We start from the raw sequence: 24,720 nt of genomic DNA on the forward strand, positions 1-24,720 counted from the left end.
AAATATAGACTTAAATAATTAGGGAAACACAACTCACATGTCAAGACAATATTAAAAAATGCAATGTAATCAACTTACTTAAATAATGCTATGAAAGGAATGTTTAACAGAACTAGAAAAAAAAAGTACCAAAATTCATATAGAGGAAAAAAGGTCAAGAATCTTAAAGTTAATAAATAGTGGGAAGGGACTCTATCAGACCCAGATCTCAAACTAAACTACAAAAACATTAATCATTAAAATTATTTGGAACTAATTAAAAAACTGAGACATTAATCAGTCAAGCAGGTTAGGCAGACAGTATACAAAAATATTGTAGTATAATGTTTGATAAATCCAAAGACCCCATTTACTGGGGGGAAAAGCCAATATCTGACAAAAACTTCTAGGAAAACACAACAGCAGTTGTCCAAATGAGGGGCGGCTAGGTGGCATAGTGAATAAAGCACCGGCTCTGGAGTCAGGAGTACCTCGGTTCAAATCCGGTCTCAGACACTTAATAATTACCTAGCTCTGTGGCCTTGGGCAAGCCACTTAACCCCGTTTGCCTTGCAAAAACCTAAAAAAATAAAAAAATAAAAAAAATGTCCAAATGGATGAATGACCCTACGAATATAAGAGAAAATCATAAATAAATTAAAGGAACAAAGAAGAAATTATCTTTCAGATCTATGGAGAAGGGTTCATAGACTAGTGATAGAGATGACCAGAAAATAAAATGGACAATTTTGATATCAAATTTTAAAATATCTATATAAACAAATTATATGTAGTTAAAATTACAAAGGAAATAGTGAAAATCTTTATAGCATGTTTCCTTAATAAAGTCTTATATGCAAGATATATAAAGAATTAATTCAAATTTATAAGACTAAGAGTCATTTCCCAATAGTTAAAATGCTCAAAGGATACAAATAGTATCCTGAAAATAGGCTGCTTTCAAAGAAAGAAATCCAAGCTACTAACGATATGAAAAAATGTTTTAAATCATTAATAATCCAAGAAATGCAAATTCAAGAAATGTTAATATCCAACCCAACAGATTTTCAAAGATAACAAAAGAGGAAAAGGAGAAATATTGGAGTGACTATGGGAAAACTTGCACACTAGTGAAATGGAAGAGCTGTGATCCGATCCAGACTTTTTTAGAAAGTAATCTGGATCAGTGCCCTACAAGTTATCAAAACTGTGCATAGTCTTTGACTGAGTTATACCATTACTGAGTCTGAACCTTAAAGAAATCAAAGAAAAAGGAAAAGTATGTAAATAATTTATAGCAACTCTTCATAGAGGAAAAAAAATTGGGAACTAAGAGGGTGTCCTATTGGGAAAGGGTTAAACAAATAGTGGTTTATGAATGCAATGGAATATGATTCTGCCAGAAGAAATAATCAAATGGATAATTTCTGAGGAAACTGGGAAGACTTTTATGAAATGATGCAAAGCAAAGTGAGCAGCACTAGGAAAAAAATTTGTAAGTCAACCATATTATAGAGAAAAAGAACTGTGAAAAGACTTTAGAATTATTTATCAGTGCAATGATAAATCAAGAGTTAATGAAAATGAAACAAACCTTTCATCTTCTGCCAGAGAAGTAAAATAAAGATACAAAGAGGGATTATACATTTTTTGAGTGCAGTAAATGTGGGAATTTGTTTTGCTTGACCATGTTACTCTCACTAACTGATGTAATGCTTTAAAAGGTAGCATAACAAGTTACCAAAGTAATATGCAATTAGTTACTCTGTCAATTGAGTTTATGTTTATAAACATTCTGCCTGATTTTTTCTCCAACAGAAGTCAAAAGAAAAACAAATTATTATCAGTTAATTTACTTATTCATAATTCTAGAGAAGATTAAAATAAATGGTTACTTTAAAAAAATAATCATTATCCTCCTTTGAAATTTAAAATGATAAAAATCCTAAGGCTAGTGACGAACCATCTCTCTCTTTCCCTCTTTCTCTTTATCACACACACACACACACACCTTTATTTCAATAATAAAACCAAGTTCCATCTTAAAAAACAAAACAACAGAAAAATTAACTGAACTATTGCAGTAAAATTTCCACCATTAGATTTGATACCTTACAAAGAAGTTGATCATTTAGTACTGGGAATAAAATTTCTCCTTTTCTACCCTCTTAAAGGAATAATAAGGGATTGGGGTAGGAAGAAGAGCAAAATAATTAATTTTTTTTAAAATTACCAACAACCAATCATTACCACCAAACACAAAGCATTACTAGGCCAAAGACCCCAATGACTATTTGTAAAGCCAGAAGCTAGGTGACATGGTGAGCGAGAGCTAGAATACAATCTGGAAGAACTGCAGTTAAATCTTGTCACACTCTTATCTCACAAGCTCTGTAATCTTGGGTTTTGCAAACTTTAAAGTATTATATAAATGCCAAATATTTTTTCCCTACCAGTTTCCTGCTTCAAAGAACGCAGGATCATTAAAAGTACAGAAATAAAGCCTCAAACTTTGCTTGTATATGTAACGAGCATCTTCAGATCATCCCAAATTTTATACAAAAAGGAAAAAACTCACCTGAGAAATATTCTTAGCTGCCATTATCTGCAACAGAGTCCGTAAAGCACTACTTATGGCTTCTAGGAATTCTGTGTGTTTGGCAAAATCTAAATACACATAACAAAAATAAAATCAAGAAACTTTACTTACATATGTTTTAGGTAAATGTTTTTACAAGAAATAGTGGCAAAAATAAGGCAATACCCTAATACCAATACAAAACTATTATAATCTGAACATATTTGATAGCTAAGCTTGTCTTTATAATCAAAAAATTTGAAATCCATACAAATCAATTATTTTAAGATGGCTTTCTCAGCATGCACACTGATTATTTGTGGTAATACAAATTATAATAATGAAAAATTCAAAAAAAGGAATTTGTAACTACATTCAAATACAACTATATCTGATGTCATGGAATATGCAATCATACTTCACTAAGTATAAAGTCATTAAAATTTGAAAAATTTCTTGGGTTTCCCAATCTGCCAGAGAATCATTTTCACTCTGTTGTCCAGTCCTTGTTGGGAAAGACCAGCAGCATCTCTTTGATTACCTTTGATAAACTACCTTTTGAATTTTCTTAAACTACCTTGACTCATACTATCCTTTTTATTGGAAAAATCTGAAAAATCTTTTTTGCAAAATTGTCCCCAGTTTGGAGATACACTATTTCAAATGTCCTTCTCATTGTTCATAAAGGTCAACAAATGAAATGATATCAAAAGGAGTTAAAGATGAGAGGTGACAAAAAGCAGTGCCTTCCTTCCAGTTCTTTATGAAGTACTTAATATCTTGCTACAAAGAAACTGATCTACCCAATAATAATTATCATCAATATTCTAAGTGAATTTAACTTGATTTTATCACTGAATTTTGCATTTACTATTCAGATTAATAAAGGATGGCACATCATTACAAAGATGAACAATATGGAACTGATTCCCCCCAACATTTTTAAAGTTTAATCTTCATAATTAACATTTTCTTAAGTCTTTAATCAAGAAAGCAAATTTAAATCAAATCTTGATTTGTAGCATTTGCTGATTTCTAAGGTAATGTAATTGCCTGCACTGAAAATTTAGCAATCTTCTCGAGAGTCCTTTGAAATTGGCTCTAGCAAACCCCAAACTCAGCTCCCTCAGTTCTTTTGCAGGATAACACACCCATACCTTTTTCCTTTCTCCATCTAGACCCCCCTGGGGAATATGTTCAGTTTTCCTCTTAGAAAGATATCTGCCCCATTTTCCTAATAATTATCTCACCTCAAGATTTACCTTAGGCTTATATTATTCCCACAATCAACTCTCTCTCTGCTCCTACTCACATACTACTAAATGAAACCGACAAAAAATAATAAATTATGCTACCTAGATCCATTATTATTTTATGTTACATAATCTTACCACTAGACCCTCACTGTGGCAAGGTAATCCTATTATATCTCTCCCAATTCATTATCTTACCATAACAGCTTTTTAAAACTTTTTCATCCCTTCTAAAACCTCACATAGTTTTGATATAAGAACCCTAAATATTTCATTTAGAAAAACTGAGGCTATTCACAAGAACTTCCTTTTAATATTTTCATTTCACATGACTGACTAACATGGCCTCTATGATGATCTTCATCTCTGTCTCCCATGAGGTAGTCCATCTCTTTGCCAAAACAAAACCCAAGTCGTACTCAAGAGATCCCATTCCATTCTATATTTTCCAGGAGCCTGTCCCACTATCTCTGCTTTTTTAGTTGTTCAGTTGTTTTTCAGTCATTTCTGATTCTTCAAAATCCCATTTGGGATTTTCTTGGCAGAGATGATAGAATAGTTTGCCATTTCCTTCTAGCTCATTTTAGATGGGGAAACTGAAGGAAACATGATTAAGTGACTTTCTCCAGGTTACAGAGGTGCTAAGTGTCTGAAGCTGCATTTGAATTCAGATTTTCCAGACCCTAGGCCTGGTATTTTATCCATTGTACCACCTAGCTGTTCTTTGTTCCTTCACTAATCTTTATTCCCTGGCTTTTTTAATCATTTTGAGGAATTATCAACACATCAACCCAACTCTTTATGGAAAGAGCTCCAGAAAAAGAACTGGTAGAGCCTGAATGCAGAATGAAGAAGATACTCTCTTTATTTTTCTTAATTTTTTTTAATCTGTTTCCTTTCATAGCATGACTAACATGGAAATGTGTTTTGCATGACTACACATGTTATGTCAAAGTGCATGCCTTTTAAATAAGGGGGTGTGGGAGAGAATGTGGAAATCAAAAGTTGAAAAAGAGACTGTTAAAACTGGTTTTGTATATAATTGAGAAAATAATAAAATATATAAGAAAAAGAAAACAAATTTATGGAAAGATAAAAACCATCTGAGAAAATTTGTTATTTCTGAAAAATATGTAGAGAGCTCATGGATTCTAAGGGGGAAATTAACAAATTCCCCAAGTTTTAAATATGCTTAAAGTTTCTTCTAGAAATTAAATAGTTTTTAATAAAATGGATGAGGCAGAAATTTAGGATCACATTAAATAGTAATTTCTGTAAATTACTCTTTTCAATATTAAATATATACTGCATTCAATGTTTAAAGGTACTTAAAAAGTCTTACTGATCAAGCTATAATTTTATTTGTGAAATCAAGGGTTAGGAGGAGGTAGATTTACAAAAAAAGAAACACACTATTTTCACACTGTTACACAACTCAAACAATATTTCTGGGCCCTACAATGTGTGACTTCTCTTTCTGATTCATTCTAATTTCTAAGGCTTATTCAGAGAATAAGATCTTAATGCCAGGACAGCAAAAAGAAAGCAATGGTGAAGAGTAAAGGATGTAAGGTGCCTTTGGTCATAAAAATCTGGGAAACTTTTTAAACAATGCCTAAAATCAAGAGGAAAAGGAGGATTCTGGGTATAATTTTTTAATCAATGAATAACCTAACATTTTAGATCACACACCACAAATGGTTTTTTGAAGAGTAGACTATATTGTGTTATTATAACCTTTGAATTTAATTATTGAGAACCATAGGTCAAATAAATGGTTTTACAATTTAAACAATCCTTAGGGGCAGCTAGGTGGCACCGGCCCTGGAGTCAGGAGTACCTGAATTCAAATCCGGCCTCAGACACTTCATAATTATCTAGCTGTGTGGCCTTGGGCAAACCACTTAACCCCATTGCCTTGCAAAAAACAAAAACAAAAAAAACCTTAAATCATGTCCCCCCCCCCATAAAAAAACTAAAGGACACTAAGTAAATAAGCTTAATTATAATTTACCATGCCTGATTAAGCTCTTTAGCATACAATTCCATAATTTATGTTACATGAAGTAGTAACTTTATCTGTTTAAAATGCCAGTGGGTAACACATAGTATTTATAGATCCTTGTTGAATTGAATTTGCATGTTTGTATATTTTGTCAGTACTGATTTATAATTAAGGTAAAATTAGACTACAAAAAACAATATGGAATAAATTCTCAAAATGCCATTAATTGAGGGGCTGCTAGGTGGCGCAGTGGATAGAGCACTGGCCCTGGAGTCAGGAGTACCTGAGTTCAAATCCGGCCTCAGACACTTCATAATTACCTAGCTGTGTTGTAAAAAAAATGCCATTAATTGAGATTGATATTAGTTAGTAAATGATAGAAAATGATAACAACATTTACATGTTGATCAGTCTAAGCTACACATAGGAAACAAGTAGGATCACAGGATATATGAATTAAAAGGACTTTAGAGATCATTAAATCTAATCTCCCTTCATTTTTTTTAGGTTTTTTTTTTTTTTGGCAAGGCAATGGGGTTAAGTGGCTTGCCCAAGGCCACACAGCTAGGTAATTATGAAGAGTCTGAGGCCGGATTTGAACTCAGGTACTCCTGACTCCAGGGCCGGTGCTCTATCCACTGCGCCACCTAGCTGCCCCTATCTCCCTTCATTTTAAAGATGAAGTTAACTGAAGACCAAATTTCACTGGCCAGGATGGTTCCATGTGGTGGAGGTTGTATTCAAAGCAAATTGGCAATGACAAAAGATGGGAATAGTTATGCTGAACAGGTTGTGAGAAAACAGGCTTATAAGCATGTTGACAATGGAATTGTCAAATCAGTCTATCCATTTTAAATATTTTTTTTAAGTTTGTTTTTTTTTTTTTGCAAGACAAATGGGGCTAAGTGGCTTGCCCAAGGCCACACAGCTAGATAACTATTAAGGGTCTGAGACCGGATTTGAACCCAGGTACTCCTGACTCCAAGGCCGGTGCTTTATCCACTACGCCACCTAGCCGCTCCTTAGTCCATCCATTTTAAAAGGCTCCTTGGAAGGGGCAGCTAGGTGGCACAGTGGAAAAAGCACCGGCCCTGGAATCCGGAGAACCTGAGTTCAAATCCAGTCTTGGACACTTTAATACATACTTAGCTTGTGTGACCTTGGGCAAGTCAAACAAACAAACAAAAAAAGTACTTAGAATCAGGCAATTAGAGTATCTAAAATGTTCATAATCTTTTCATCTAGAATCAAAGATAGACTAAAAAAGGCATTACTAGCCTTACACTCCAAAGATGCCTCTGAAAAGAACAAAGTCTCCACATATTTCAAAATACTTATAGCAGCATTTTTTGAGAAAGTAAAGAAATGCAAACGAAGTAGATATCCATTTAGTAGGGTATAGCTAAACAAATTGTGGTCCATGAATTTTATAAGATTACAGAGATGTAAAAAATAACAAACATGATGAAAACAGAGAAGGATCTACATGAACAGAAATAAAGTGAAGTGTCAAAAAAAAAACCCTAAAAATAGTAACTTAACAAAAAAATGAAGAATCACAAAACCCCTAAATGTTTTCCTTAAAAAGATCTAACCATTAAGAGTCACAAAACTAGAATTAAATCCCCACTTCCAACAAGATAATAAATTAAGAGGGGGAAAAGTTACTACTATAAAAAAAACTAGGAATGGGAACAATGAAATTGAAAATTAACAAAAATTTATTTTAAATGGTTGATTTTTTAATAAAAATGGAAAAAATCTATATAACTACTTTTCTCAGACTACTGATACCAATATTATTAGATATGTAATGGTTGTTTGCAAACCTTTCGTATTGTACTCTTTACAATTTCATTTTCATTCTGAATACACCTCCTTTTGTCCCAGACCTCTTTGTCATACTGCTCTGGACTAGCCCTCACAGTGAGGCAGCCTCTCACTTATTGACTATACTACGTTATCTCCTTTCCTTATTTCTTTATCATCATCATCCAACAAAATGGTCTAAGAGGAAAGAGATGGAATATTTCTTGTTTTCCACTGCCACTTCTAGATTCTCTTTACCACCAGAATTCTTAGCCTGGGATCCAAAAACTGATTTTTTTCTCTTTAAAAATTATTTTTTAAATTTTTGTACAAATGATTTTTTATACATTACTAAAATATTCTTTTTAACAGCAAACAATACCCCCTCCCCCCAAAAAACAGACCCTCATGAGCAATGAAGTAAAGAGAAAAAATAAAAATAAAAAAAATGTGCTTCATTCTGTTCCAACACCACCAGCTATGTTGTGGGTGGATCACATTCTTTATGATAAGTCCATCACAAAAGCTACTTCCGTATTTTTCCACCATTGCCTTGGCTGATCTCAACTCCCTCCATTTGTACTTCCCCACTATCATATACTATATTTTTTCTATTCTTCCACTCTGTCCCTCTTCTTAAATGTGCTATACGTAGGGTAGTTCAGTGGTGCAGCAGACTGATCACTGGGGCCAAGAGGCTCTGAGCCCACATACCACCCCTAAGGCCGAGCAACCACCCAGCCTTGTGGTCTTGGACAAGTCATCCAATCCCAGCCCCTTGCAAGAAGTAAAAAAGAAAATGTGTTATATCTGACCACTCTCCCCCTCAGTCCACCCTCTCCATCACTCACATCCCCCCCACCTTCCCCCATCTCTCCTTCTTACTCTAGATGTCTATACCCTATTGAGTGTATATGCATTGTTTCTCTGAGCCACCTCTGATGAGAACGAATATTCCCTCAATCCCCCTTGCCTTCCCTGCTTACATATCATTGCAATAGCTCATTGAGATAAAAAAAATCTTATATAAAATATCTTAGTCTATTCCACCTCTCCTTTCTCTTACTCCCATTACATTTCCCAAATTCTTCAAATTCAGCTGTCTCCTGTGCTTCATCTATAAAAGCTCCTTCTACCTGCTCTATTAAATGAGAAGTTTCATATGAATATTATCAGTATCATTTTTCTATGCAGGAATACATGTAGTTCATCATCAAGTCCTTCATATTTTACCCATCTCCATTCTCTATGCTTCACCTGAGTCCTGTATTTGAAGGTCAAACTTTCTGTTCAGCTCTGTTTTTTTCAACAGGAACAACTGAAATTCCCCTGGTTCATTGAAAGTCCATCTGATGTTCAGGTTTGCTGGGTAGCTGATTCCAAGCTCTTTTGCCTTCCAGAATATATTCAAAGCCCTACAAGCACTTAATGTAGCTGCTGTTAAGTCCTGTGTGATCCTGACTGCAGCTCCATGATATCTGAACTGTGTCCTTCTGGCTGCTTGTAGTATTTTCTCTTTGACTTGGGAGTTCTGGAACTTGGCTATAACATTCTTGGGGGTTGTTTTTTTTTGGATCTTTTTTTTTTACAAGGCAATGGGGTTAACTGGCTTGCCCAAGGCCACCCAGCTAGGTAATTATTAGGTGTCTGAGGCCGCATTTGAACTCATGCACTCCTGACTCCAGGGCCAGTGCTCTATCCACACCACCTAGCCACCCCTTGGATCTCTTTGTTGGGGAGATTGGTGGATTCTCTAAATTTCTATTTTACCCTCTGCTTCTAGGATATCTGGGCAATTTTCTTTAAACATGAGGTCAAGGCTCTTTTCTCGATCATGACTTTCAGGTATCCCAATAATTTTTAAATTATCTTTCCTCAATCTGTTTTCCACATCAGTTGTTTTTGCAATGAGATGTTTCACATTTTCTTCTAATTTTTCATTCTTTTGGTGTTAGAAGTATTGTGTCTTGACTTCTCGTAAAATCAACAGCTTCCTTTAGCTCCATTCTACATCTGAAGGATTTGTTTTCCTCAGCTTTCTTATCTCTTTTTTCCATCTGGTCAATTCTACTTTTTAAAGCATTCTTCTCCTCAATAACTTTTTGAACAGTTTTATCCATTTGACTTATGCTGGTTTTTAACATGGTATTTTCTTCAGAATTTTTTTGGAACTCCTTGACTAAACTGCTAACTTCATTTTCATGTTTTTCCTGCATCTCTCTAATTTCTTTTTCCAGTTTTTCTTCTAACTCCCTCATTTGATTTTCAAAATCTTTTTTGAACTCTGTCATAGCCTGAGCCCAATTTCTGTTTTACTTGGGAGTCTTTAGAGGCAGGAGCTTGTGCTTCCTCATCTTTCAGATTGAGTATTTTGATCCTTCTTGTAGTTCTCAATGGTGTTCCTTTTTTCTCTGTTTACTCATTTCCCCAGCCTGTGCCTGGTCTTGGGGTGCTTCCTGAGCTTTTGAATATTATTGGGACACCTCCCCCTGACAAGGATCTCAGTATGTGAGGCTGTCTTCCCTCCTGGTCTATAAATGACCACAAGGGTACCCCTCTGCCACGTGGCTGAGGTGGGGGGAGGCTCTGTCCAATGGGGGGCCTATACTGTGATGAGGATCTAAATGTGGTCAGAGCCCCAGAGTTCTGTTCCAGGTACATTAGACAGACCTTGGAAGTCTCTCTCCACTCCACTACCTTTGGTAGGCTGAGTACTCAAGGCTCAGTTGCCTAGGGACTCCTGCTTACCTGCTCCACCTGCTTCTGTTTCTTGGATCTGGACTGAAGTGGCTCACTGAGTGCCCTGAGGGCTGGGCTTCACACCTCACTCTGGCAGAGATCCCCTACTGATTTTCCAAGTTGTGCCCGGGTGTAAGTCAGGAAACTGCCTCTGCTTCATGAGCCTGCTCCCAGGTACCCTGGGGCTGCCTCCAGAAGGCTGAAGTTCCTTCACTCTGGGGCCACCCCCTAACCCTGTGCAGCAGAGACTTTCCACATTTTCCACTATTACCTTGGTCTGGAGAACTGCCTCACTGGATCCCTCTGTGAGTTCTGTCTCTTGAAAATTTAGTCATATTTTTATGATTTTTGAAATATTATAGAGAAAGCACCTAAGAGAGGCTTTTCTCCTGTCACCATCTTGGCTCCACCCCTCCACAAACTGATTTAAAAAAAAATATTCTGATAACTATGTCAATATATCTTGGTGTCCATAATCTTTTGTATTTTATGAATTTCAGAAGAGCTCATAGATGATCAAGATTCCTAACAGTATTTATCACACCAAAAAAGTTAAGAAACCTCTTCTTTTTTGAATTTCAAAGTATTAAAATATTCCACCCAATCCAGATCATGGTAGGGGCTGTATAGGAGCCCCCAGGGCATGAAGTCAACTGCTGGCTCAGCATCCTTGTCTCTTCAACTCCTTTTACCAGAGAACTTCAAAATCATGTTGTCTCTCCAACTCCCCAGTCTCCCAATTCATCAGTCTCTCTTTAAAGTCCAGGATTTACCTCTCCAGTAACACAAAAAGATAGTCATCCACTTTATCTAATCATTATCCAAAAAAGTTTCCGATTTCTAAAAAAACGTACACTCCCAAATACCATCTGTATCCAGAGAAAGAACTGTGGAGTTTGAATCAAGACCAAGGACTATTACCTTTAATCTAGGGGAAAAAAAACTGATATCTTATTGTCTGATCTTGCTATCTCTTTATTCTTTGTGTTTTTTTCCTTAAGGATATGATTTCCCTCTCATCACATTCAATTTGGATCAATGTATACCATGGAAACAATGTAAAGACTGGCAAACTGCCTTCTGTGGGAGGTGGGGGGAGGGAAGTAAGATTATGGGAAAAATTGTAAAACTCAAAATAAAATCTTTATAATTCAAAAAAAATGTACACTCCTTTATCCAATTATTTCTCTTCCTTCACACAACAAACCTAATTACCTTTCACCTAAATGGTCTCCCTGCCTTTTATTTTATTTATTTATTTTAGGGTTTATTTTGCAAGGCAATGGGGTTAAGTGGTTTGCCCAAGGCCACACAGCTAGGTAATTATTAAGTGTCTGAGACCGGCTTTGAACCCAGGTACTCCTGACTCCAGGGCCGGTGCTTTATCCACTGCACCACCTAGCCACCCCTTCCCCCTGCCTTTTAGATCTCTCCCAACTACAGCTCATTCAGTAACTCCTTAAATACAGATCTAGCAAGGAAATCAAATTGATCCAGTCGTAGGAAAAATTGTTCTAAATCATTACTTATTAGAGAAATGCAAATTAAACCATCTCTGAGGTAACACCTTATACCTCTCAGACTGGTCAATACAGAAAAGACAGTGATCGATGCTGGAAGGAATGTGGGAAACCTGGGACACTAATGCATTGTTGGTGGAGCTGTGAAATCATCCAACCTTTCTGGAAAGCAATCTGAAATTACTCCCAAAGGGCAATAAAAGGCAAAAAAAATCCAGCAATACCTCTACTGGGTCTATACCCTGAAAAGATCATGAAAAAAGGCAAAAACATCACTTATATGAAAATATTCACAGCAGCTCTGTTTGTGATAGCAAAAAATTGGGAATCAAGTGAATGTCCATCAATTGGAGAATGGCTAAATAAATTGTGGTATATGTATGTTATGGAACACTATTGTTCTATTAGAAACCAGGAGGGATAGGAATTCAGAGAAGCCTGGAAGGATTTGGATAAGCTGATGCTGAACAAGATAAGCAGAATCAGAAGAACACTGTACACCCTAACAGCAACATGGGGTTGATGATCAATCTTGATGGACTTGCTCATTTCATCAGTGCAACAGTAAGTGACAATTCTAGGGTATCTACGATGGAGAATACCATCAGTATTCAAAGAGGAAATTGTGGAATTTGAACAAAGACCAAAAGACTATTACCTTTAATGTTTTTTAAAAAGTATTTTATTATGTAATTTTGCTATCTCTTATACTTTATTTTTCTTCCTTAAGGATATGATTTCTCTCTCAATACATTCAATTTTGGTCAATGTAAAACCATGGAAACAATGTAAAGACTATCAGACTGCCTTCTGTGGGGGGAGGGAAGTAAGATTGAGGGGAATAATGTAAAATTCAAAATTCAATGGCTCAGCTATTGCCCTTTAGGGCAAAATATTGACTCCTGTTTTAGCTTTTAAAGTCTCATAACCTAGTCCTGTTTGAATAGACATTTTTACCTAATCCAACTGGTCTTGTCTATCTCTTCATACACAATCCTCCAACTCCCACTTCTATGTTATTGCAATGAACAACTTCTGGGGTGGCTAGGTGGCATAGTGGATAAAGCACCGGCCCTGGAGTCAGGAGTACCTGGGTTCAAATCCGGTCTCAGACACTTAATAATTACCTAGCTGTGTGGCCTTGGGCAAGCCACTTGACCCCATTTTGCCTTGCAAAAAAAGACCTTAAAACAAAAAGAACAACTTCTACATGAAGTTTTTATTAATGTGCCCTCTTCTCCAATTATTTTATATTTCTTCTCTTGAAAACACTGAAGACATGCCTTTGTTATCTCCCTCACTAAAGTATAAACTCCACATGATAAAGTTTTAATTATTATAATTTGCATTCCTAGCACTTAGGACAGAGAAGGTACTTAACACATGCCTGTTGATTAAGTTTGTAGTTTGGCATATCAACAATTCTAATTGCTGTGACCCCGGAAAATTCACTTTAGGGCCAACTTTCACAATACAGCTTAAACATTTACCTGGCTGAGAAAATACAAGGTGGGACAGGTGCTGTGCAAGTGTCTGAAGTGCTGGGGCTCCTCCAAGACAGTCCACATCTAAAACAGATAAGATACTGTGGAGGCACACAAGGGCCCTACACTGTATAATGTTCATCCTGAAACAAAAGGGACAATTATGCCATGACATCCAGTTCAATGATCTATTATGAATTTTTAGTTTTTCCAAAGTGACAAGATAATGGAATTGATATTAACATTTAATGTACATCATGTATTAAAATTAAAAGGAGCTATATCCTTGATGAAAAAGGATAAAATTTGTAGTAGTTTGTATAGGATCTTGAGGTAAACAGAATTTCAAGGTCTTCCAAATCAAATTACTTGTGCAATCAAAGTGTCACCAGAGTAATTTTTTCTTGAGTGAGGAATATGGTATATGCTTATAAATGGAAAAATGACTTGGTATACTCTAATTAATGACCTACAATTTCCCATAAGATGAAAATGTGCTAAAAGTATAAAAATGCTTACTTTCTAATTAGTGGCTTCCAAGTAGGATTCCTGGAACAGATATCAACTGCTACACTATTTGGAAATGTGATTTTCTCAAAAATCTAAGGGAGAAAAAAAAAATCAATAAATTACAACATACTAGTATGGTTTTACAAATTTTCACTTCACTAATAATACTCAACATGGGGATAATCTCAAACCCTTGTTCTTTGTTGGATTTTGTCTCTTTTTTTTTTGGTTTATACAAGGCAGTGGGGTGAAGTATCTTGCCCATGGTCACATCAGTTAAGTATTTTTTTTTTTGCTGGAAACTAGAGCCTTACTCTTGTCCTTTTAATACTGTCTGTCCATCTTTAATCACTTATTTTTTAATTATTTTTTAATTTTTAAAAATTTTTGTTTGTTTGTTTGTTTTTTAGGTTTTTGCAAGGCAAATGGGATTAAGTGGCTTGCCCAAGGCCACACAGCTAGGTAATTATTAAGTGTCTGAGACCGGATTTGAACCCAAGTACTCCTGACTCCAGGGCCGATGCTTTTATCCACTACGCCACCTAGCCACCCCTTTGTAAAAAAATTTTTTAAAAATATTTCTTTATTTTTGCCAATCCATTATTACAATAATTTTGTCATAAGAGTAAACATAACCCCCCCCTTCCCCCCGCCCAAGATAATGAGAAACCTCACGAATAGTGAAAGAGAGGGGGAAAAAAATGATGTACTTCAGGCTGTGTTCGGATTCCAATGGCTCTATTGCTGGGGTGAGTTGCTTTCTTTATCTAAGTCCACCAGAGAAGTCAGTTAAGTAATTATTAAGTGACTAAGGCCAGATTTGAACTCAGGTCTTCCTGACTCCAGGGCTGGTACTCTGTCCACTATGCCACCTAGCTGCCCCCCCACACTATAATTCTTTAAAGGAATTTATTGGCCAATTCTTTTTGGGATTTTTTTTGGAAGGCAATGGGGTTAAAGTGACTTGCCCAAGGTCACACAACTAGGCAATTCTTTCGTGTCTCAGGTGGGATTTGAACTCAGGTCCTCCTGATTCCAGGGCCGAGACTCTATCCACCACGCCACCTACCTGCCTTTTGGCTAATTCTTATTATTCACACTCAAATGGGGAAATCTAGGCTTACTGCATTTTATAAGGTTACAAGTATACCTCAATTTATTTCTCAAGCCCTTCCCATCATCCCCAAAATAGAAGAAAATAGTTTACCTTCTTGGGAATGAAGTAGTTTATAAGAGCAGTATGAACCTCAGCAGAAAGGCAGAGTGGGGACATTAGCTGTCCATTGAGTTCATTAAAGGAATTATCCATAAATGCATCACTTTCATCACTGCTAGAAAACTCATCCCACTCATCATCAGAAGGATCTAGGTATGAACAATTCAAATCACAAACAAATATTAAAAACAAGAAAATTCAAATATAACCCAGTCACCTGTCCCATCATTACATGGGTAAAAAGCAAAAGAAAATGTCAGTCTATAAAGAGTTAACGTACCCTCGCTGCAGCACATGTTGACAATAATCTCTAAGGCAATCTGTTGAGCTGTGAGTAAGGCTACAGTCTGTTTCAATTCCTTTTCAGTTGGCTACAGAAGGAAAGAATAAATTTTCAGTTTCTAAAATATAATTTTGTGACATCCCTTTGGCTGAAATCAGAAAGAGAACTTTCTCATTTGTAACAGGGCATGTAGTGAAAAAATACAGTAGAAAAGTTCAAGGAGTCAAAGTTACAAAAGATCAATAATTATAAGTTACAATTACAGGTCTTTTAAGAAAGAGTCAATTACTACAAGGGTTCCTAATTATGACGATTTTATGACTAAGAAAATTTGATTAAAGAATATCTGTAATTTCAATAAAATTTTTTTCACTCAGCAAAATTCTGCCTTCTCTCCTCCTAACCATTATAAATATGTACAGTGGGGGAAGCTAGGTGGCACAGCAGACAGGGCACTGACCCTGGAGTCATTTAATAATTGCCTAGCTATGACCTTGGGCAAGTCACTTAAATTGCCTTAAATAAATAAAATTTAAATAAATATGTAAAGGATAACAGATCAAATTCCCACATGGGGTTATGTCCAAAAAAAGATTGTCATTCTGCACTCTCTGGAATTATGGTAGGCTAACTGATGATCAAAGTTTCTAAGTCTTTCAAAGCTGTCTTTATAATAATTCTGTCAGTGTATATATAAAATGTTCTGGTTCTGCTCACTTCACTTTGCATCAGTTCATAAGTTTCCCAGGTTTCTTTGAAACCATCTTCTTTTTTTCTTACACTATTACAGTATTCTATCAGATTTATAAGCCCTAACTTGTTTCAATCATTCTCCTAGTTGATGAGCATCCCTTCAGTTTCTGACTTTCTACTGTCTCAAAAAGAGTTACAAATATATATTTTTGTATAGAACTTAGGTTTGGTTTTGTTTAGAACTAATCTTTCCTATTTCTACCCCAATTCTAAATTCCCCTTTTTTTCTCTATTTCTCTGTTGAATGAAATGTATTTTTTTATCCAACTCAGATGAGAAAGAAGTTCAAGTATCAGTCCTCCTCTCTGCCTTTTTTGTATAGGCTGCTTCTTGGGTACCCTGATAATGTGGGAAAATTTTCCCCAATCTTCCTCTCCTTTTCTCCCCTAGCATATTCCTCTTTCACTTTCCTTTTAAAAATATCAAAAAATAACAAAACCCTTCTCAAGCTCTGTCTATTTAGAATTCCTTGTTGATCCCTGAAAATAGGCTTTAAAGGACATGCAACTTATCTTTTTCCCCATTAGCTGCAAACAGTTTATTCTTGTTTCATCCCTTATGACTGTTCAATCTTGTTTGCCTTTTTTATGTTTCCCCTGACTCCAATATTTGACACAAAATTTTATGCAGTTCTGGTTTTTTTCATGAAGCTTAGAAGCCCTCCATTTCATTAAAGATCCATTTATTCCCAATAGGATCATATTAGATTTTGCTGAGTAAATTATTCTTAAGTTCTCACAGGGGAGGGGTAGCTATGGTTATGAGTTTTAAACACAACATTTTCCATTTCATACTGGAGATGATAGGGAGTCACTGGAATTTACTGAATATGGAGGTACCATGATTATCCTGCTGCAGGATACAGACAGGATTAGAGGATGGAAATGAGACTTTACTGAACTCCTAGGGGTTGAAGTCACATTCTTGATACTCTGTACACAGCCTAGAACCTATCCTCTCCACAACCTAGAATATGACCTCTAGCATAGGTCTTCTCCATCTGTCTTGGACTTATTATTAGTAAAAATGAAACTGCCAAGTGGTATCTAAATAAGTTTAGGTCTTTTTGGAACCTCTTCTTGCACCAATATATAGCTTCTTCCTGCTCTGGAATGGTCCATGCCACATAACAGATATACTCTGTTTTGAGTATCTGTATACCTCCCTGTTGCCCCTTAGCCAACCTGGACTGAACATGACTCACTGACTTTTTTCCTTGAGTTTCCTGACAAGGATTCAGTCTGATATAATTTGCTTTAATTATCATTATACAAACTAGAATGTAAGTCTAAGTGAAAAAAAAACAGGGGCGGCTAGGTGTCAAAGTGGATAAAGCACCGACCCACTGGAGTACCTGGGTTCAAATCAGATCTCAGACACTTAATAATTACCTAGCTGTGTGGCCTTGGGCAAGCCACTTAGCCCCATTTGCCTTGCAAAAACCTAAAAACAAACAAACAACAACAACAAAAAAACACATTCTAAAGTTAAATAGATTTTGTTTTATGCCACACAACACTGAAAAAATGGTAGCTATTTTATGAAGGTGATTAAGAATTAACTCATAAAGATTTTTTGGTTTCAGGAAAGAATAATTGATATATTAAAACATTTTCAGACAATAAGGTGTTATGGTTTTTGTCATTAAGATGTTCAAAAAGTCACAAACCAGGGTGGACTCAAAATGGTAGGGAGTACAGTGAGTTTTCCTACTCTCTCCTCCCCTTTCCCAACTCACCCATAAAGATAGAGAAAGTATGACTGGTTCAGTTTTTTTATGTTTCTCTCTTGCACAAAGCTCTTTTTTGATTCTCATTTCATTCAGAGCATTATTATTCAACAAATTAACAACTTAAGCTAAGGTACTCCAATATATAAATAAAGAATTATATCTTTCTTAGGCTAGAGTATGTTTCAGTTTAAAAAAAGATTCCTATATGAATTACCAAATAAAAGCATAAAATGGCAAATTATTAACAAAAAATTTTAATCATTCAATGTATGTAAAAAAACTGAAAGAATTGCTCAAGATAAATTCATCCTTTCTTAAAGTTTACAGAAGTATTGCTTTAAGAATTTAGGAACAGAATCACATCCTGAGGAAAAAATATGCAGTCTGAATGGAGCCCAAAGTATACTATTTCCACTTTTAAAAACTTGTTTTATATTTCTTTTTCTCCCTTTAGTTTTGATTCTTCTTTCACAGCATGACTAATGTGGAAATGTTAAACATGATTGTACATGTATAACATATCAGATTACTCACTATTGGGGGGGCAGAAGGAAGGAAAGAAGATATAAAAATGTGGTACTCAAAAGCATACAAAAAGATGAATGTGGAAAACTATATGCACTGAATTAGAAAAAACAACATTCAAAAAATGAAATCAGAGGTTAGACTTGAAAGGAAGACTGATAGAGCAATTATAATAATATATTTTATGCTTTAAACTTGTTTAAAAAAATTCAAGAACATAAAGCACGGTAGTCCCCAAATTCAAGTAAATGACATCTAAGAAATTCACATTACGGAAATGTTTTCAAATGGAGGTATTAACCTGTTCAATAAAATTTGAAGCAAATTGAATTATCAAATGAGGAAAAGAGATGCCAAATTAAAAACTCAAAGAACATTATAGTCAAATTACAAAACTATCAGGACAAGGAAAAAAATAACACAAGTGGGCAGTTAGAAACAATTCAAATATCTGGGAGCCACAATCAGGATTACACAGGACTTAGCAGCTACAAGATTAAAGAATCAGGTCATGGAACATGATATTCTGGAAGGAAAAGGAGCTAGGACTATAATTAAGAATTAACCAGTGGGGCAGCTAGGTGGTGCAGTGGATAAAGCACTGGCCCTGGAGTCAGGAGTACCTGGGTTCAAATCTGGTCTCAGACACTTGATAATTACCTAGCTGTGTGGCCTTGGGCAAGCCACTTAACCCCATTTGCCTTGCAAAAACTTAAAAAAAAAAAAGAATTAACTAGTGAAATTAAGCATAATACTTCAAGGGGGAAAAAATGGTCAAGTTTTCATAAAGAGAAGACCAAAACTGAACAAAAACTTTAAACTCAAGAGAAGCTGAAAAAAGGAAATATGGGATTCAATGGAGTTGAACTGTTTATATCCCTCCAGGTGAAGTTGATACTTGGTAATTCTTAAAAATTGTACCACTCATAGTAGCTAGAAGGAATATATATATAGAGGGTACAGGTATAAGGTGAATGTGAGGAAATAATATAACAAAAATAACTATGGGATGAGAGAAGATTTAAATGAGAGGTAAATCAGATAAAATATTTCACATGAAGAGGCATGAAAAATTTATTACAGAGGAGGGAGGGAAAGATAAGAGGATGAGCAATGGGCATTTCTTTAATCTTAATCTCATCAGTATTGGCTCAAAGAGGGAATAAAAATACAATCCATTGAATATAGTAAAGGGGGTACTAACAGAAGGGAAGGCTGATGGGGAAGGTAATAGACAAAAGAAAACCTCTGATGAGTGAAGTTTAGGATAGGGAGGACTAACAGTAGGAAAAATAGAATGGAGAGAAATAGTTATTTATCATAACAGGAAATGAATGAGATGAATTCTCCCATAAAACAGAAGCAGATAGCAGAATGGATCAAAAACTTGAAGCAGAGAGACAAAGAGTAAAGGAAAGAGAACAGAGCAAAATCATGCTTTGAAGTGAAAAAAAAAGTAGGGGTAGCAATACTGATTTTAGACAAAGCAAAAGTAGAAATAGACCTAATTTAAAGAGATACATCTGGTTAAAAGTTATCATAGATAATGAAGTAATATCAATACAAAAAATATATGTATTAGTATCTTAATTCATAAAGAAGCTAAGTGAGTTACCAGGTTAATAACCAAACAACAGATTGCATTACAAAATGTGAAATGGATCATTTTGATTATACTGAATTTTAAGACTTTTGTCCAAATAAAATAAATGCAGCTGAAATTGGAAGGAAAGCAGAAAGCTGGGAAATAAAGCATCTCTGATAAAGGCCTCATTTTATGTAGAGAACTGAATTTATAACAGTAGTCATCCCCCAAATGAAGTGTGGTCAAGGGCTATCTCACCTGGAAATTTTCAAATGAAGAAATGAAAGTTATCTTTAGGCATATGAAGAAATTCTCTAAATCACTTCTGATAAGAGAAATGCAAATTAAAATAATTATGTGGCATTATCTCACAAGTATCAGATTGGATAATATGATAGAAAAGGAAAATAATATTAGAGAACATGTGGGAAAACAGGAACACCAATGCATTTCCGGTGGTGTTGTAAATTGATCCAATAATTCTGGAAAGTAATTTGGAACTATGCTGAAGGGCAATAAAATTGTACATAGCATTTGACCAAGAAATACCAGTACTAAGTCTATATCCCAGAGAGAGCATAAAAAAGGGGAAAAAAGAACTCATATTTAATATGTCTGTGGTGGCAAAGAACTGGAAACTGGGGGCATGTTCATCAATTGGAAAATAGCTAAACAAGTTATTGTATATGAATATCACAGAATACTACTGTGCTATAAGAAATGATGAACAAGCAGATTTCAGAAAAACCTAGAAAGACCTGTATGAACTGATGCAAAGTGAAATGAGTAGACCTAGGAAAATATTGTCCACAGTATCAGCAAGAGTGTGTAATGATCAATTATGAATGACTCAGTTCTCAGTATTCATGATCTAAGACAAGTACAAAGGATTCACAAGGGAAAATGCTACCCATATACAATTAACGAACTGACAGACTCGGAATACAGATCAAAGCAGACCCTTTTCACTTAATTCTTTTTTCATGTTTTTTCCCCTTTGATCTGTTACTTCTTTCACGACTTTTTATAATATAGAAATATATTCTATGATGGTACATGTATAACAAATTCACAGAAATGTGGCAAATTCTTTAAGAACTGAAGAAGAGGGGTAGCTAGGTGGTGCAGTGGATAGAGCACCGGCCCTGGAGTCAGGAGTGCCTGAGTTCAGATCTGGCCTCAGACACTTAATAATTACCTAGCTCTGTGGCCTTGGGCAAGTCTCTTAACCCCATTGCCTTGCAAAAAAAAAAAACTAATGAAAAACATGAATAATGTACTCTTGGGACGGCTAGGTGGCATAGTGGATAAAGCACCGGCTTTGGAGTCAGGAGTACCTAGGTTCAAATCCGGGCTCAGACACTTAATAATTACCCAGCTGTGTGTCCTTGGGCAAGCCATTTAACCCTGTCTGCCTTGAAAAAACCTAAATAATAATAACAATAATAATAATAATAATAATGTACTCTTTATAGTAATATAAACAGAACACTACTAGGTAGGGGAATTTTTTATTAGATTTAATGACTAATCTTGGTCCTGGAAAGGCACTGAAAGGAACAAATACTTTGTGAGCCATGTTGGAAAGATAAGAGGATGGTATTCACTGGCAAAATGTAATAATAATGAAATTAATACTCAAAGACACTGCTAAGTTATGGGACATACGAAAGAATAATAATCAACCATTAATTCCCATCAACTAGGTAAAGATTGAGAAATAGTTTTTTGATGGTAAAGTGAAGATTCTAGAAATTGAAAAGGATTACAAAAAACAAGTATCCTAATTTGCAGATAGCATTGTTTTACTAAAAAAAAAAAAATACTGGGGGCGGCTAGGTGGCGCAGTGGCTAGATAAAGCACCGGCCCTGGAGTCAGGAGTACCTGGGTTCAAATCCGGTCTCAGACACTTAATAATTACTTAGCTGTGTGGCCTTGGGCAAGCCACTTAACCCCATTTGCCTTACAAAAAAAACTAAAGAAAAAATACTGGTAAATAAGTTTATTTAAGGCTTTTAATGCTTTTCTGAGTTCACTGTTTCTTAGAATAGTATGATTAGGACAATTGCTAAAGAAGTAGGCTTTCCTCACCAAAAAATTCAATATTTTCATGTAATAATAATAATAAAATCCAGAAAGAAATACCAGAAGATGAAACACTATTGAATGTAATTAGAAAATGCACATAACAACAATATCATTAATAGCTAACAGTTATATAGTACTTACTATGTACCAAGCACTTTACAATTATTACCTCATTTGATTCTCGCTTCCTTACCTGACAAATAGAAACATTTAGTACCCCCATTTTACCAGATAAGGAAATTGAGACAAATAGAAGCTAAGTAAGCATCTAAGGACTCAGGTTTTATAGAAGCTAAGTAAGCATCTAAGGACTCAGGTTTTTCTGATTTCAAGTCCAGGGTTCCATCCACTGAGTGATCTAGCATAAACTATCTAGGACAAATGTATTGCAAAATTCTATGAATGTTACATCAAGAAACACTTAAACATGGTAATGATAATAATATTATTCAACCAATGTTTTCCAATCCTTACCATGAGATTTTTGGGGCAGGGGAGGAGAGGAGGAAATATGGGAATATAGCTTTAATTTTGCCATGGTAACAGGGGAGATATATGTTTGATTTTAGCAGTCACTTTTATTGGAAAACCTGGAAGGAAATGTGAAATAGTCAAAGGAATAGGATAGATTAATTAGTTTTAGCTGGCACCCACTTAACTTACTGGAAGCAGGTCTGAAATGAAAGTTTTCCTTCTGACTTTTCTTTTGTGGGGAATTTCTTCCATTTCATCATCTTCATTCAAAGTATCTCCATTCACTTCCTCCGTTCCCTCAGTCTCCGTCTCTGAAGCTGCATTTAACCTTTGAGTTTCAGCTTCCTTCATCTGAATAACCACTTCCCCAACATCCACTTCTAAAACATCAGAGAAAATCTTCAGGAGTGCATTTATGGTATCTGCTTGACTCTTAGATGGAAGAATATCCTTTAGATTCCATACAGTCCCTAAGGAAAAAAAAAAAGAAGCACAAGAATCATCACTCAATAAACTCCATTGGCTTCAGATGACTTCTAAGATCAAACAAAACTGCTCTGGTTGGATCTAAAGACATTATAATCTGACTGACTTTATTATATATTATTCTAATTTTTAGATTCTGGCTTTCTTCCTATTTCCTCACATAGAACATGCCTTGGTCTGTCTCTACCTATGTCCAGACAGGAATCCATGCCTAGAATGAAATTCTCTTTTCATTTGTTTCTTTGTATCCCTAGTTTCCTTCAGAGTGTAGCTCTAATGCCATATCATCTAGGCTTTCCTTGCTCCTTCCCAAACTAGTTTCTATTTATTTTATATAAACTTAGAGGTTTATATATTGTCCACCCTGATAGAATATAAACTCCTTAAGGGGAGGAGCTACTTCATTGTCATCTGTGTATCACCAGTGTCTAGCACAATGCCTAGCACACAGAAGGCAATAAATGCCTGTGACTGAGATCTGTAATCCTGTTTCCCCAAGACAGTGGGTACTTTAAAGATCAAGTATAGTTCAGTCTTATAACCCTAGTCAAGTCTTCCTTAAATGTCAAAAAACTTCAAGCCATTGGCAAGTTTCTTTATCACAAGGCTTTCCTTCTCTCAATAAAATCCACTCCTTTTTCTTAAGGTACTCATATTTATTAGATAAGCATTCCCAGAAAATACTATTCAAATTTCATTTTAAACTAGACAAACTGTCATCTATCTTAATATGAGCTGCCCAACATCTTTGGAAGAGTAGAACAGAATGTACTAAAATTCTGAGATTTCTCATATAATAAACAGTTGTTTTGCAGGCACACACCCATCATTTTGCACATTTTGATAAGCAAAGGAAGTTAAAACAAAGAGGTGGTGTAGAACAATATTAAAAATGGTAACTACAAAAATGAACGCATCTTTCAAAATAAACATTTGTCTCATCTAAATGCAATATGGAATCTCTGTGGAATTATTAAACGCATGACATTAAAAAAAAGCAGGTCTGGAAGACAAAGGAGGGATATATTTAGAAATTGAAAAGGGCCTGCAATAATTGGCCATTAACTTCAGTTTTTAAAAATCAAATTCTATTTTCATTAATGAATAATAGATAATGAATAATAGAAATTTCTATAAAAACAATTTACTTAAACAAAAATGTGAGTTCATTCAACCTGTGACAAATCTTAAATGAACAGGCTTCTCCTTAGAGAAGTCCTCTAGATGAAGATAAGATTTTCTGAAATAAGTAGAAGTCAATCCAACCTTCATTTCTCATTCCAGTACTTTAATGATTCAATAACATTATGAACTAGTGAAAAATTCCTTCTACTCACAGAGGAAATTGTTCAAAACATATACCAGTCCAGGGAAAGTAGATGGCATAACAGATAGAGCCATCAAGCACATGAGTTAGGACATAAATTCAAATCTAGTATCATACAGTTAATAGCTGTGTGACCCATGGCAAATTATTTAATCCAAATTGCCTCCAAAACAAATCACATACCATTCCCTAATATTAATATTATTAATATTTATACCTGCTATTAATGTTTTCAGAAGAGTATATTCCATAGAAGAGATGGGTGAAAACATTACTGATTCCAGAACCTGCAAAGCTGGAGCATTAAAAGATTTTAAGAGCTCTGGATTATCCTCTGTCACGGCTTGTAGACAAAATGCTGTGGAAACAAAAA

General features: G+C 35.2%; 2 protein-coding genes across 4 annotated transcripts in view; one reads left to right on the forward strand and one right to left on the reverse strand.

Annotated features, from left to right (window-relative positions):
* The window catches only part of LOC141495228 (uncharacterized), a 186,638-nt gene that overhangs the window by 52,790 nt on the left and 109,128 nt on the right, over positions 1-24,720 (forward strand). The gene's annotated exons all lie outside the window — the stretch shown is intronic.
* Positions 1-24,720, reverse strand: part of HEATR3 (HEAT repeat containing 3) — a 42,233-nt gene that overhangs the window by 8,475 nt on the left and 9,038 nt on the right. For 2 of the 3 annotated variants that reach the window (XM_074211376.1, XM_074211378.1), the window contains 7 exons: positions 24,565-24,705; positions 22,724-23,004; positions 15,374-15,464; positions 15,085-15,242; positions 13,887-13,969; positions 13,374-13,510; positions 2,558-2,646 (listed from right to left, as the gene is read on the reverse strand). In XM_074211376.1, the coding sequence (XP_074067477.1) occupies positions 2,558-2,646; positions 13,374-13,510; positions 13,887-13,969; positions 15,085-15,242; positions 15,374-15,464; positions 22,724-23,004; positions 24,565-24,705 (980 nt within the window). The remainder of the gene's footprint in view (positions 1-2,557; positions 2,647-13,373; positions 13,511-13,886; positions 13,970-15,084; positions 15,243-15,373; positions 15,465-22,723; positions 23,005-24,564; positions 24,706-24,720) is intronic. The other variant, XM_074211377.1, reaches the window with a different exon arrangement.

Source organism: Macrotis lagotis, chromosome 1 (genome assembly GCF_037893015.1).
Source record: "Macrotis lagotis isolate mMagLag1 chromosome 1, bilby.v1.9.chrom.fasta, whole genome shotgun sequence".
NCBI classification, from domain to species: domain Eukaryota; kingdom Metazoa; phylum Chordata; class Mammalia; order Peramelemorphia; family Peramelidae; genus Macrotis; species Macrotis lagotis.